Source organism: Leopardus geoffroyi, chromosome B4 (assembly GCF_018350155.1).
Source record: "Leopardus geoffroyi isolate Oge1 chromosome B4, O.geoffroyi_Oge1_pat1.0, whole genome shotgun sequence".
Classification (NCBI taxonomy): domain Eukaryota; kingdom Metazoa; phylum Chordata; class Mammalia; order Carnivora; family Felidae; genus Leopardus; species Leopardus geoffroyi.
This window is the reverse complement of record NC_059341.1, coordinates 17725472-17740607: the sequence shown is the minus strand read 5'-3', so window position 1 is coordinate 17740607 and position 15136 is coordinate 17725472. Positions and strand designations below refer to the sequence as shown.

At 38.0% G+C, this 15136-nt stretch overlaps 1 protein-coding gene across 1 annotated transcript in view; it reads right to left on the bottom strand.

The window, feature by feature from the left end:
* Positions 1–15136, bottom strand: part of MALRD1 (MAM and LDL receptor class A domain containing 1) — a 772911-nt gene that overhangs the window by 684148 nt on the left and 73627 nt on the right. Inside the window, 3 exon segments of the mRNA XM_045462674.1 lie at positions 5230–5437; positions 8688–8780; positions 13125–13291. Coding sequence (XP_045318630.1) covers positions 5230–5437; positions 8688–8780; positions 13125–13291 — 468 coding nt within the window.

Here is a 15136-nt window from a genome sequence, read left to right as displayed (position 1 = left end):
TCTTTCTCTCACAAAAATAAATAGATATGTTTTTAAAAATTTTTTTTTTCAACGTTTTATTTATTTTTGGGACAGAGAGAGACAGAGCATGAACGGGGGAGGGGCAGAGAGAGAGGGAGACACAGAATCGGAAACAGGCTCCAGGCTCTGAGCCATCAGCCCAGAGCCCGACGCGGGGCTCGATCTCACGGACCACGAGATCGTGACCTGGCTGAAGTCGGGCGCTTAACCGACTGCGCCACCCAGGCGCCCCAATAGATATGTTTTTAAAAGAAATATTTAAAAATACATTGCAATGCAATGTCCCTCTTTTAATACAGGATATTAGTAAATGTCAAAAATCTATTGTTTGGAATCATGCGGTATTTGTCCAATAACTGGCTTATTTCACCTAGCATAATGACTCCGCTTATACGAGGTATCTAAAATATTAAAACTCCTAGAAGCAGAAAACAGAACAGTGGTTATCAGGGGCCAAGGGTACAGGGAAATGGTGGGTTGTTGTTCAATGGGTATAGCGTCAACTATGCAAGATGAATTCGTTTAGAAGTCTCCTGCACACTACACAGTCAACAATACTGTGCATTTTTTTTTTTTTTTTTTTTTTGCAATACTTCTATTTAGGGCTTTGTCGAAAATACGGCCTTTCATAGATTATTTTCAGAACGGAGAGACAGAAAAGGGGCATGGGAAGAAAAAAAAAAAAAAAACACCTCACTTAGCTGCTCGCTAAGACACGTTCGGCAGGACCATTTTTCCCCTTCGTTTAAACGATGTATTTGAAGCTCAAAGTGCTGTCACAGGTGTTTGCCTTTGAAACTCCCCCACATATCTCAATGACAGGGACTTTTAGGGTGGGCGCGGCGAAGTTTTACGGAGCAGAGGCATGGAGTCTGTTTACAACTTTGACAGGTGCTCTCTTCCACTCGAGAAGAGTTCTAAGACTTCTGTCTGACAAGTTCTGCAAGCCTGCCAGAAGGAAACCTTGGGGGTGCCCTGGACCCACATACCTGGGCACTGCGCCATCGGCTGCTGCGGTCCTTGCAGTAACCGCCCCATTTCTGCTCGAAGAACTGGAAGCGCGGGAGCTCCCGGCCCGGCGGGGGGCTGCCCGGCGGGACGCCTCGCTCCCTCGGGGCTGGCTCCCGGTGCCACCGCGGTCCCGGGCCTTCCTGCCGGCCCGGGCTCCGAGCACGCGGGCGCCCGCCGCTGGGGACCGCCACGCCTCCCCGCATCCCCCGGGCTGCGCCCGCTCGCCGCGGGGCCGCCCCCTTCCGGGAGGCGGCGCGGCGTCAGGAGGCCACGGGCGAGGCCACGGCCACAGCGCGCGGGAAGAGCTCGAGGCGGAAGGGGGGGGGGGGAGGGGGAGGCGTGCGGCCGCCGCCGCCCGCCGCGAACGCGGGGTCGGGGTCGGGGATCCCTGCACAGCAGCGTTAAGTGCTTCCCAGCGAACACGACCCCTAGACCTCGCGGCGCCGGTTCACCGGCACGGCCCGGGGGCGGCTGCTAGGTCCGCGGGGAGTACCCACCTGCTGGAGGGCCAAGAGCGGCGCCCGCCCGCCGCGAGCTGTCGAAGCCCAGGGCGGCCGTCCGCCGCGGGGAGGCCTGTGAAGACCGCGAGGCCGCGGAAGAGGAAGCGGGAGGGTAGTCCCCGCCCAGGTGCCGCCGGCCGCCCGACCCGCTGCGCCCCGGGCCCAGGGCGGCGAAAGGTGGTGGGGCGAGCCGCCCGGGTACGAGTAGGGGGCGCACGCTATGGTAACCGGCCAGCGTCTGTCCCCATGTGTGCGGCCACACGTGCTGTCCCCCACGTTAAAAGGGTAAAACTCTCTCGTTCAGTGTTCTTACAAGAAGGACACAGAAAAGCTCCTGGACAAAGCCTGGGTGTATAACTCAACAATCACAGACATTAAGTATGTGCATTTGTTGTGCGTCCATTGTTCTTCAATAAAACTGTTTTTAAAATCTATCGTTCGGGGTGCCTGGGTGGCCCAGTAGGCTAAGCATCAGACTCTGGGTTTTGGCTCAGGTCCTGATCTCGGTTTCCTGAGTTCGAGCCACCGGTCGGGCTCTGCGCTGACAGTGTGCTTGGGATTCTCTCTTCTTCTCTCTCTACCCCTCTCCCACTCGTGCTGTCTCTGTCTCTCAATAAATAAATTTAAAAAATAAAATCTATCGTTTGGTATTATAGTGATGCTCTTAGGAATTAGTTATGGGAGTTTTAGCTTCTGTCGTGAAAGCTCTCTTGACTAGTTTGCCTTAAGTCTACTTTTTATATGCCATTTGTTTTCTCTCTCAGCTGTGGCTACATTTCTGAAGACTGTTTGGCTCAGCGGTTCTCAAACTTTAATATGCAGAGGAACCACCTGAGACATTGTTAATGGCCAACTTTGGGTTCTGTAAGACTGGGATATGGCCTGAGGTTCTGTATTTCAAAAGAGCTCCTAGATGATTCCGATGCCACTGGTCCACAAAGTACACCAGAGTAGCAACACTCCTTTTCACTTAACAATTAACTGCTTTATAAAAGGCATGGGGCTAGAGGCTCGGTCAACTACTCTTGTTAAAAGTATCTAAAATTAAGAGGAACTTGGTAATGAAAGAACACCTGAGTGAGTGTGACTTTTGGGAAAAGCACACTGACTACATAATCCCAACTAACAGTATTCTTTAGTTAATATTTCCTGAGTCTCCAGTAAGTACTCGTGCTATTCAAACTGCATATATAAGCTACACAGTCCTAGAGATCCATCCTAAAATGGGATAAAAGGAAGGTATAAAAGCATGTTGCTTGTGCTTTATGAACATGGGAAACCATAAGAAAAGTTTGCATTACAAACGCAATTTGTAAAATACAAACTTAAAGTAGGCGTAGAATGTTTCAAGGTGGTTTTAAATTTCAAAGGGAACAATATATATAAGCATGTGTAACAATATATATAAGCGTGTGTATATATACACAAATATATTATTTTAGCACAGAAAATAGTGTAATATAAATTCTAGTAATTCGATTGCTTTATAACTTCCTCAAAACAAAAATGATTGAACAAATATGTACATGAAATACTCATGTCAGCATCAAATATGGACATATATGCATCAATATATAAATATTTCATAATACGTAATATGGCTACATTTTTATGTCACACCCTCTATATGAAGTTGGTCTCAATCAAGCAAACATGCCAGGTTTTCTTTGTTCAAATGAAATGACATAATTTGGAAAAATTAACACACTAGGAAATAACACTATTTGTTGAAAAGCACAGACATCTGTCCCTTCGCTCAAAGGAAATAGCAGAATGGTACCAAGATATACTCCCCTGGAAAAATCCCAACTATGTAACCAATGAAACTACAAGAAAAAAAGAGAAATGGGAAAATATGTTCAAAATCAAATGCTAAAATATCTACTGATACTCCGGGTGGAATTTGATTTACAAAAAAAGAAACAATTACAAGGAGAACATAAAAAACCCTTCACTGGAGGGGGGAAAAGGGAGGAAAAAAGCTAAGTGTCGATATGTGCAATTGAAAAGAGAAGAAATATATTTACTTTCAGCCAATGAACCCAAGAATAGTGCAAACTATTAGTAAGGTGAATTTCTCCAAAAGAAAGGACCGAAATTGTTTGTAAGAAATTTTAAGGCACAGAAAAGACATTGACAGGGGTGCCTTGGTGGCGCAGTCAGTCAAGCAACCTACTCTTGATCTCGGCTCAGGTCATGATCTCACAGTGAGTTCTCACACCTGCATCAGGCTCTGTGCTGATGGTGTGGAGCCTACTTGGAATTCTGCTTCTCCTTCTCTCTGCCTATGCCCCACTGTGTGCACGCACGTGCGCTCTCTCTCTCTCTCTCTCTCTCTCAAAATAAATAAAAAAGCTTAATACATTTTTTTTTAAAAAGAAAAGAAACTGACACATTAGAGAAAATGAATTGTCCTCACATATTTTTTGAGTGAAAAAAGACTGTACCCAAAAATTCCATCAAGATTATACTGGTAAATAGATTTTTTTTTAATCTAGTATTAAAACCAAGTGTCTGAGGCATTAATGGAATTGCTGTTTAAAAACAGGCAGAGGGGAGCGCCTGGTGGCTCAGTCGGTTAAGCAGCGACTTCGGCTCAGGTCATGATCTCACGGTCCGTGAGTTCGAGCCCCGTGTTGGGCTCTGTGCTGACAGCTCAGAGCCTGGATCCCGTTTCAGATTCCGTGTCTCCCTCTCTCTCTGCCCCTCCCCTGTTCATGCTCTGTCTCTCTCTGTCTCAAAAATAAATAACGTTAAAAACAAAAAATTAAAAAAAAAATAAAAACAGGCAGAGGATTTCTCCCTCGCTTTCCCATCTCCTCTTTCCTGCATCTTGTTCCATTGCTCTTAATAAAATCCCTACCGATCAACAGAAGCATTTTGTACAAAGAACTTTTCATTTAAAAGGTGACACGTTGCAATATTTCTTTCAACAAAATACATCGCTAAAACTGCAGCAAAACAAATGGCAAATTTTTAATAATTAAGAAAACCCACTTGTTTGTGATACGGGGTTTGGATTCATTTAGTTAGAATTCATTGTTTCCAAAGAGACGCAAGTATCTTAGTTGCTAAGTTACCTCATATGGGAACCATCATTTGAGTTTTAAATTAAATTATATTTCCTTTCAAATACAACTAGACTTTAATAATAATGGGACTTCTTGTCATCACTCCTATCAAAGCCTCTCCATAAAAATCCTAAAAGGGAGGTGCTGGACCTAAATTCTGCCCAGTCATGAATACCAACCACGGCTGACATTTCTACAGGCATCATGGCTGCCTAGAAGGCAATGGCAGCCCTCCTCTTGAAACCCTCCCCACAGCTTTCTGTCTAATTGGTTAGAATGCAAAATGCCCTACACTTAATAAAGGTCAGCAATCCATAATATATGTCTCCAAAGGGAAAAGTATAAAGGGGTTGCCCTTCCCACCCATTTTCCTCTTTAAAACGCACACATACCATAATACAATTACTCACTTGTTCAACAAAGTTTGCAGTATTAACAAAAAGTACCAAAGCCTTAAATTAGCTTAGAGACCCCCACAAAGAATAGTGCTAATAGCTTCAGAGTGAGAATAAACATTCATCGTATTTCATACATGTTAACTTTACCTCACTCGGTGCAAAGACTTTTAAATCCAACCACAGTCGTGAATGTGAGCATGTGAAGAAGTAAATCATTAATTCACTTACAGCAAGTTGCCGGGTCTTCATCACTGTCATCAGAACAGTCTGGCTGAGAGTCACAGACCAATTCCTGGGCGATGCACTGGCCGCTAGCACAAGTGAATTCCTCTGTAGAGCAAAGCTTTCTGGATGGAGCACGTGCACAGGCATAGACCCAGAGCTGATCCAGCCCAATAAAACCTTTCTGGCTTAGAATAGTCCCTTCAAAGATAATCTTCAAAAGGCAAAACATGAACAATTTATGAGTTGATAATCTCCTTTAAAAGAACCCTCCAGGGGCACCTGGGTGGCTCAGTCGGTTAAGCGTCCGACTTCGGCTCCGGTCATGATCTCGCGGTTTTTGAGTTCGAGCCCCGCGTCGGGCTCTGTGCTGACAGCTCAGAGCCTGGAGCCTGTTTCAGATTCTGTGTCTCCTTCTCTCTCTGCCCCTCCCCCACTTATGCTCTGTCTCTCTCTATCAAAAATAAATAAATGTAAATGTAAAAAAATAATTTAAAAAAATAACCCTCCAAAAAAGAATAATAGACATTTAATAGTTACTGAGAAAAACACCTGTTGAAAGAGAAACAAATACAACCAATAAAGTTCCTACTTGAGAAGCCTGACCCACATGTATAATTGGTCTGAACGAAAAAAGCCCTACATTTAAGAAAGGTCAGCAGTCCATAATACATGCCTCCCAAGGGACCAGGACAAAGACTATGGGCACAGCAGATCCACTGACACCTCTGAGAAACCATCCACGAGCAAAAGAAACACTACATGCCACTTCACCCTTGGCAATGTCCCTGACTGCAAACTTGTTACTTGAACATCATCTTCACTGCTCTCTTTCTTTAACATTCAGGGAAAAGAATAAGTATGATCACTACTTAGAGACCAAAAGCTATAACTGCATCTAGTTTTTAAACTACTGATATCAGCATTGGAATGCAAGAAGGGAAATGTTAGGCAAATAGTAAGGGGATACAACAGAAGCATAGAACATTTAAAATAATAAATATAAAAATCTATTTTCAGAGAAGAATTTCTCTAATAATCGAACAAGTGCTAATTAAAAGAAATAAGTCTCATTGTTTCCAGCTGAATTGCGAGGTTTTTTGAAAGTAGACGGTATTAGCAAGTGCAATGACCATACTTGCCAGTCCAATGTAAGATAATATCAAAGTATTATCCTTGAGCTTCTATCAAGAGCAATGGCTAGCTGTCCACCAGAGTGGACAAGAGGTATGAATACCTGACGCTACTAAATAACTATGTCTCTGCCATCCAATATGGTAGCCACAAGCTAGAAAGGGCTATTTCAAATTAAGTTAACGAAAACAAAATTAAAATTCCATTCCTCAGCCACACTAGCCACATTGTAAGTGTTCAGTAGCCACATGTACTACCATACCACATGTATGGTAGCTATTGGCTACCATATTGGAGAGCACAGATACATCAATTTCCCCTTATGACAGAAAATACTATTGAACAGCAGTGAACAAGATGTTGTTAATGTGTGAGTAAGATACTAGAAATAAAGACTAATTCCTTTGACTTTCTTCCAGCTTAAAGTCTCTGAATATATTTCCTCCTTTGCAAAAATATGAATATGTATACATATACATATATATGTGTATATACATGTGTATATATATGTATATGTATACACATATATGTATGTATACATATATACATATATACACATATATATACACATACATATGCAAAAATATGAATATGTATACATATACATATATATATGTATATACACATATTTGTTTGTTCAGAATTACTTAAGGGGGCACCTGGATGGCTCAGTTGATTGAGTGTTCAACTTCAGCTCAGGTAATGATCTCGCCATTCATGAGTTAGTGCTGACAGCTCAGAGCCCGGAGCTTGCTTCAGATTCTGTGTATCCCTCTCTCTTTCACCTTCCCCACTCACACTCTGTCCTCTTTCTCTCTCTCTCAAAAATAAATAAAAACTTAAACAAAAGAATTACTTATGATCAAGTTTCAGTTTGTAAATATATCTAACAATTTAGTCTAGAAAATAATACTAAACTTAAATCATATCTAATAATAGAAAAACTTTGTATGCTGCTGTATACCATTCTACATATGAATATACTATATATATATAGTATAAATATATATAAATTATTGGATCTACAGTTGTATATTTTTATAGCAGCAAGAGATCAGATGTGCATAAATGATACCAGTTTGGGTTTCAAAATTGATGAGTTTAAACTTAGATCTCAAAAGGGTGCTATTATTGAAAAGTTAATTACATTTAATATGCCCTTGGAAATCTAGAATAGCTCCCAAATTACTCCCTTTATATTTTGTTTTATCTCTGAGTTAAATAACAAAACAAAGTTTAATATTCGTGTTATGTAAAAAGAATGAAACTCTAATCATTGAGTACCTCTTTCGGAAGTTATAAAGATAAATATCGCTTAGAAAATTAAAATAGTGCCAAATGTTATTGCAGTAGGCTATGATATAAACCTCAACTTCGCTGTGATTAATACAAAAATGCTATGGTTCAGAAATTCCAATCTGAGCAGTAAATGGGATTCTAAAAATCTGCATGGTTATACTTCAGTTTCATTCGGGTTCTCCCTTTCAAACCTAGAAAGATGTACATATGTGGTATTATCATAAAGGAATGAAATGGGTTTCATGAGCCACATGTACAATCAGTCTTATTATTTTATACTCACAGCCCAGCAAAAAAATATTTATACGCTCTATATACAATACAATAGGAAAGGAATCTTAAATAAAATAATGCACTTCAAAAACAAAATTATGAATGGCAATTAATAATACCAGCTATTTAAATGTTGATCCTACTGACATGACTACATTTTACAATATTGCTATATTAGAAAAGAAGGAAATGACAGGTAAATATTTAATATGAAAGTTAAAAAAATATCAGATATGCTTTTCTGCACAATCTCAACTCTATATACAACATGGAATCTTGAGTTAATGTGCTTAAGAGATAGTATTCCCACTGAGCACATGTATATTGCAGACATATCTTTGCAAAGGTAGAGTTATCCATGTTTCATAAAGATGTAAATTACTGCATTCAAAACATTTGCATAGTATTCACTGATTTTCAATACCAATTTATTATTTATCTGCTTCGTAATGCAGTTTGCTTCCTTGTTTTCAGTGCATGGTGTTGGAGGTGGGGGCTGTTAGGGAGGGAGCCCGTGTAAAATGAGGATGCTTTAAACATGAGGAGTCACACTCTGGCTCTTCTACTCAGAGGAAATGTGGCCTGAGAAGGGCTAAGTACAATGAAAAGAAGCAGGCAATGGCTCTCCCCAAATATAAAAATCTATATCATTAATTTAAATGCTAATTTAAACTTAGAAACGGATGACAAAATTCACTACTGCAAAACTACAAATTAAATTTACGATATAAAAAAGTACTTGTTTTTCCATTTTGTACCTTAAATGTCTTCAGTCCTTCTGGTATTAACACCTCTGCTTTCACCCATTTTCTGTCAGTTGATGTGCTATATGTCCAAAATATTTCTTCTTCCTTTGATTCAAAGAAAATGACGTTACTAATTCCCCAAATTCTACTCTCATATTCACGTATGTGCTCTCTCAATTACATTTCAGTTGATATGAAAATAGTAGGAAGCCTAAAGTACTGGTAAAAAGGTGTTTTACATTTTTTAAAGGAACAATAAAATGGAGGCAGGGGAGGATGAAAAGGCAGAGCCCAGAGGATTTTTAAGGCAGTGAAAATGCTCTGGATGATAACATACAGTGGATACATGTCACTCGCACCTGTCTCTCTCTCTCTCTCTCTCTCTCTCTCTCTCTCTCTCTATCTCTCTATCTCTCTCAAAAATAAATAAATAAATAAATAAATAAATAAATAAACAAACATAAAAAAACACGATGTTATCAGATATATTCTTCTGCACAATCTCAACATATTTTTTCTATGGGAGAATTCATTCCAAGTTCCAAACAATACAGTTATTGTCTGGAGATTATATTTCCATTCGACTCTCTTGTTCTTTCAAAGACCTTTTTGTGCCTTCTAGAGCACGATGCTCTGTCATGCATTGGTAAAATGATCATCTTCCAGGTTACAAAGTACATGCAAAATTATGCTCCTATACACTACGAGGTAAAAGTCTATAATGTGCTCCAAAATGTGGCCTATGTTATTGTGCCTTATGACTTGTGACCATGCTGTTACACTCTGAAATAACGTATTTCTTTAGATTCTGTCCAACATGCAAGTTAATTTGACACTTCCCTGCTAAAGATAGACCAGATTGTTCATAATGTTTACCCATAAGATGCATTGATTATTTCAAATTTCAATAGAGTGAATATGCAGAGTGGCATAAATATGTCTCAGGTTGAGCTCTGCAACTGCCTGTGCCCTCCTTCCACTGTGAGATAGAAAACAGCACCAGAAGATAACATCTCGTTGTAATTCAAATTTCACATGACATTTACACTTTTTCAGACTCTTGTAAGCATTTATCTCCCCTCAGCCTCACTTATTTCATTCATAGCCAACACTTTCTAAAAACGAATCTATTTTCAACTCAGTCCTTTACCCTCTGATGTCTACTCCAATTTCCAAGTCTTGAATATTTCAGAAGATAGTCTAAACCCATTAAAAAAGTACTTCATTTTATTACTTATTCATATCAACTATTAAGACTTCCACTAGACAGTGAAACACCCACGGCAGACGTATTTTCAGCTGACAGCCTCCAGGTCGCTTCAGGATGAACCAGAGCGACCCAAAGTTGGGACACACAACTAATTTTTCTTTCAATAATTTCCTACACAACCTCAGTTATCTAGCATCAAGACACTTAACGTCCTCCACAGACGCTTTTAGTGACACTGCTTGGCAAGTTGCATTCAGCACGTCCCTTCACTTTCATTTATGAAGATAACTTAGAGCAATCCTGCTTTTTTTCCAATGACAAATTAATTCCCCTCTATGCTATCTGAAGAAGAATGGGTTTACAGTTTTTTGAAAAGCGTGCAGCATTCTTCTTAAACTTAAATGGCTTTTTGTACACTAAGTTAAAGGTATGTTGTGTATGAAATACAGATTTTTCTAGCACATTTTCCTGTCTGACAGCACAAGTAATGAAAAAGAAAAATAATTTCTTCCAACTAAATAAGTCAGCTTTTATTTTATTCTCTCCTCAATCTCAGACTCTTACGTAGTTACTTTCAACAGGTGCCAATGTAAAAAAGAAATCCTCAGCTCAGAAAAAGCGTTCAAGTGAAGTTCTAATTTTCTGTTATCTTAAAATCATTCAATCAATCAATAAATACAAATTTTGAAAATGTCCTTACTCTCCCAGACCAGGATCAATAATGCCATTTTACCTTTCAAGGAAAGAACGACTATATCTCCTGGAGACCTCAGCTTCCCCTTTCCTCTTCCAGTGAAGAAATCAAAGGTACCAAACTCAAGGTTGTTGTTTTTGTTCTTTTTAAACTACTTTCTAAGGCATTTTCGTCCCTGCCTGCCCCAGCTATGTGTTCTTCCCATTTGACATTTGGGAGGTTTTTTGTTTGTTTGTTTGTTTGTTTACCAGTTTAAATTTTTTTCATTTTTTCCCAGTTTTATTGTTATAACTGACAAATAGCAATGCATATGTTTAAGGTGTACAATATAATGATTTCATATATGTTGTGAAATAATTACCACCATAAATTTAGTGAACCTCCAAAACATCATGAAGTTACAAATTTTTTTTCTTGTGCTGACTTTTAAGATCCATACTCTTAGCAAATTTCAAATATACAAAACCATATTGTTAGCTATAATCATAATGAATAACCAGTTGTTTTTAATGTTAATCAGAATATGCACAACGCACCACAGGCTGGTTCATTGATAATGGAAACTCTCTTCAGAATAAAATACAGGCTGTTACTATGACTATTACTTTATAGATGATAAAGACCTAATCTCAAGGATCTCTATATGGTAGAAATTAGAACTGCTACACACGTAAGCTGACCCTAAAAAGAGTCAACTTTTTATTTAACAACTTCTCTGTATTTTCTACTTCTCAAATTCTAATATCCTCTGAAAATAAAGAAAACCACCTTCAGCATTTTACTAGATATTTCTTGATTTACCTGCATATATCCTAAGGGTTGTTTTCTTTATTCTATTCATGGAAGATATAAATGATCATTTTCATCAAGAGCTACTTTTTGAATTATAGGATTGGAGTCCTTTTAAGTTTGTGATAAAACATCAACATGTAATTTAAATGTATTTTGATGCAGATTTTTCATTGGTGACCAATATGTTATATGTTATGTATACAGAGCAGAGCAAATAGAGTGTGAGAAAAGATAGGATCTTGCCTTGCAGAATACTAGGTAAACTAATGAACCAAACATCACTCAGTACTCAAAGATTTACACCCAACTGGTTCTGATTAATACATTAGATCAGTTCTCCATGATTAACTTCTTTTCTTATAATGTGGGAGATGGAGTTTTGATTCCTATTCTTATTATATGGTGTATCTGAAGTCAATTTGTTTATAATCTTTTCTTATACAGTCCCAAAGTCACCAGAACACTGATATTGTTCACTTTCAATGATTCATAACTTATATCTATATAATATATAGATATAATTTCTTAATACATTTCTGAGTCTGAGATTGAGGAGAGAATAAAATAAAAGCTGACTTATTTAGTTGGAAGAAATTATTTTATTCTTCCAATTTCCACTTCCAATTCACTTATCCAATATTATGCTTTAGAACTCTGTGAATGTTCTGGAAAAGAAGAGGTCAAAGAAAAAAGACTGGATAAGAAGAAAATGACACAAAAGAAAAAGAAAGGGGTGTTGTGATAGAACTAGGATAAAAAAAGAGAATTTCTCTGGAATTTTCAGATCTCTTAGTAATAGGTAATAGGCAATACCTGAGGATTAATTATGACGGCACTTCAGAATTCAGAAGAAGATAGAACCAAAAAAATTCTATTGACAGATGGTTAGTGATACTTGATAAGAACAAATGCTAAATTAATAAACTTTTCTTGGAAAATGCATTTGGCTGATGTCAGGAGGAAGTTACAACTAGATTTATTCAAAGCACCTCAAGCCAAAAGAATTTGACTTGGAAGCTTCTACTGTCTTTTTCCTATGTAAGAATTCCCGCAATTATTTTCAAATGTTTCCCATTGCTAGAATGACCACTATTTACCCCTGTGATTTTTTTTTTTACTTCTATCAATAAGTAAATTCTTCTTCACAATAGAAATTCTGAAAGCATCTCAGATATTTTCCCACTGGTGGGGGATTGTTTTCATTTCAAGTTAGGTTTAGAAAAAAGGCCTGAATTTGTTCTATTTGCCAATATTACCACTGCAACTTTCACTCTACCCAGTGAGCCTTTCTTTGCCCATTCCATTGACTCATTTGTTTATATTTAATCAGTAATTACCAGTCTCTAAAAACTGTATCTACTGGTACCATAACAAGTAATTTGTTTCCATCGTAATTATAGCTCTAGATATGTGGATCTAAAATCCAAAACAGATCCCATCAGAATGTCAACACAGAGCCAACATAACAGAATCTCAAAAATCTCATTTTTATTAGATCTATTATTTCTTTAATATATCTCCATGAATTTTAACAATTCTGTAAAATAATATGGTGCAAATCATCACACGAAATTGTCTACATGACAGTATCTCTTAAGCTAGTTCTTAACATTTCTTTTCAAAGCTATACTAAATAAAGTCAAGTTAAAGACTATCTAAAGCCTACGCACAACGGAGAAATAGAAACACAAATTGCCAAAAGAGAAATTTCACTTATTCAATGAATCTGAAATAAATGCAAGTTTCTTCTCACCTTATTACTATATAGTCCTACTCTCAGAACACTGTTTTCCATAGAGTAATAGAATTGAAGATGGCATCTCTTGCCCAGGCAGTGACACACAGAGCTATTTAAATAAGCCTTGCTGTCTAAATGGTTAAGAGTAGAAGCATCCTTAGCTCCTATCCACATATAGTAACCTGAAAAATAAAGGGAAATGAAGCAATTTAGAAAAATCAGCTGCTTTCTGTTTGGACAAAATTATTATATTCCCAGGGTTTCCAAAATCAGGCCTGAAAGACAAAGATTGTATTTAAAAGGATATGCTGTCGTAAATGATTACATCAATTACAAATTATAGGTTTTCATTTCCATATGTATTTTCAAATGCATTGAAATTGGCTCCTAATTCCTGAAATTAGAAATTTCAATTCATTATTCTTATAAAAATAAATCTGCTGATATAAAAATCTCTATGCTACAAATCATTATCATTTTCTTTAAAATGTCACAATTCAACCTTTCTTTAACCAAGAATTCCACACCTTTCTTCCCAGAATTCTTTCCTCTTTTATTTCTCTTTTACTTTTTAGGTTTAGAAAAACCTTAATAGTTTCAAGGGACTTTAATTTGAACTGCCCTCTTTCTTACCAAACCACATGAAAGTATCAGATATCTACAGCCCTGTTAATCTGCACCTATGAATTTCATAGTATGTGAAAATATTGTCAATCAATTTTAACACATCTGATACTTAAAGCAAATTTACACTGTTCTTAAATACAATAATATAGACAAGGTGAAGTTATTTCTATGATTTACAACTTCACCTTTCATTAATGAAGCCTTTTAATTCTTTATTTCTGTAAGTTAGCAAATATTCCTACAATTTCTAAAAACTATGAATTTAAGCAAAACTCTTATTTATTTAAAATGTAAGAATTTAAGCAAAATACCATAGCAAGTTAATACTTTGCCTCTGATATTTAAACAAAGAAATGATAAATAAGATAAAACACACATTTTTATAAAACTTGAAACAGATCCATTGCAAAAAAAATATCTAATAAGATAAGGAAAGAACAAGTATGGTGAGTAGGGTTGAAACCACAGAACTCTTGAACTCTGAGACCAGACTCAGGCTCTGGTAGCTTAGATTTTGACTAATTTCAATATTACCAAAAAAGCTGGAAGAACAGTCAAATTCTCTCAATGAAGTTGAAGACTAGAGTTGGGGAATTCTGCTCTTAATCTGAGGTGGAAAATACACCAACATTCACAACCTTGGGCTACAACTAAGTGACAGGATATGCAAAACTCCAACCATTATCGCGAAGTACGAAACCCTAAACTAATATTGTTACTAAGGTTGGTCTTAAGGAAATACACCTGAGAATACACCTGGATTATTCAGGTATTAATAGCAAGGTTTGTACTCAAAAGTAACTATTTTACCACCACGTTACTAACTGGAGTTTGACTAGAGCCTAATTGACCTAGGAGAAGAGAGATACCAACTCCAGCAGGCTCAAGCCTTCCACAGGAGAGGAGGAAAATACCAAGATCCAGCCCTGTCTAGCCTTCCTGTCTCATCTAAGGTTGGGGAAGGAAGCATTTTTGAAGGTCTTGTAACAGAGGAACTATTTCACTAAAAGACTGAAGAATATTTTTCCTCCACCTCACAATTTATTACCATATAAAAGGGGATCTCCCTATAAGGGAATACTATTCAAAGAACGGTAGGTCTCAGATGTCATTTAAGAATATGTCTCTTGGGGCGCCTGGGTGGCGCAGTCGGTTGAGCGTCCGACTTCAGCCAGGTCACGATCTCGCGGTCCGTGAGTTCGAGCCCCGCGTCGGGCTCTGGGCTGATGGCTCAGAGCCTGGAGCCTGTTTCCGATTCTGTGTCTCCCTCTCTCTCTGCCCCTCCCCCGTTCATGCTCTGTCTCTCTCTGTCCCAAAAATGAATAAACGTTGAAAAAAAATTTAAAAAAAAAAAAAAAAGAATATGTCTCTAGGGAAACCCAAAGACAACAAGTAAGATA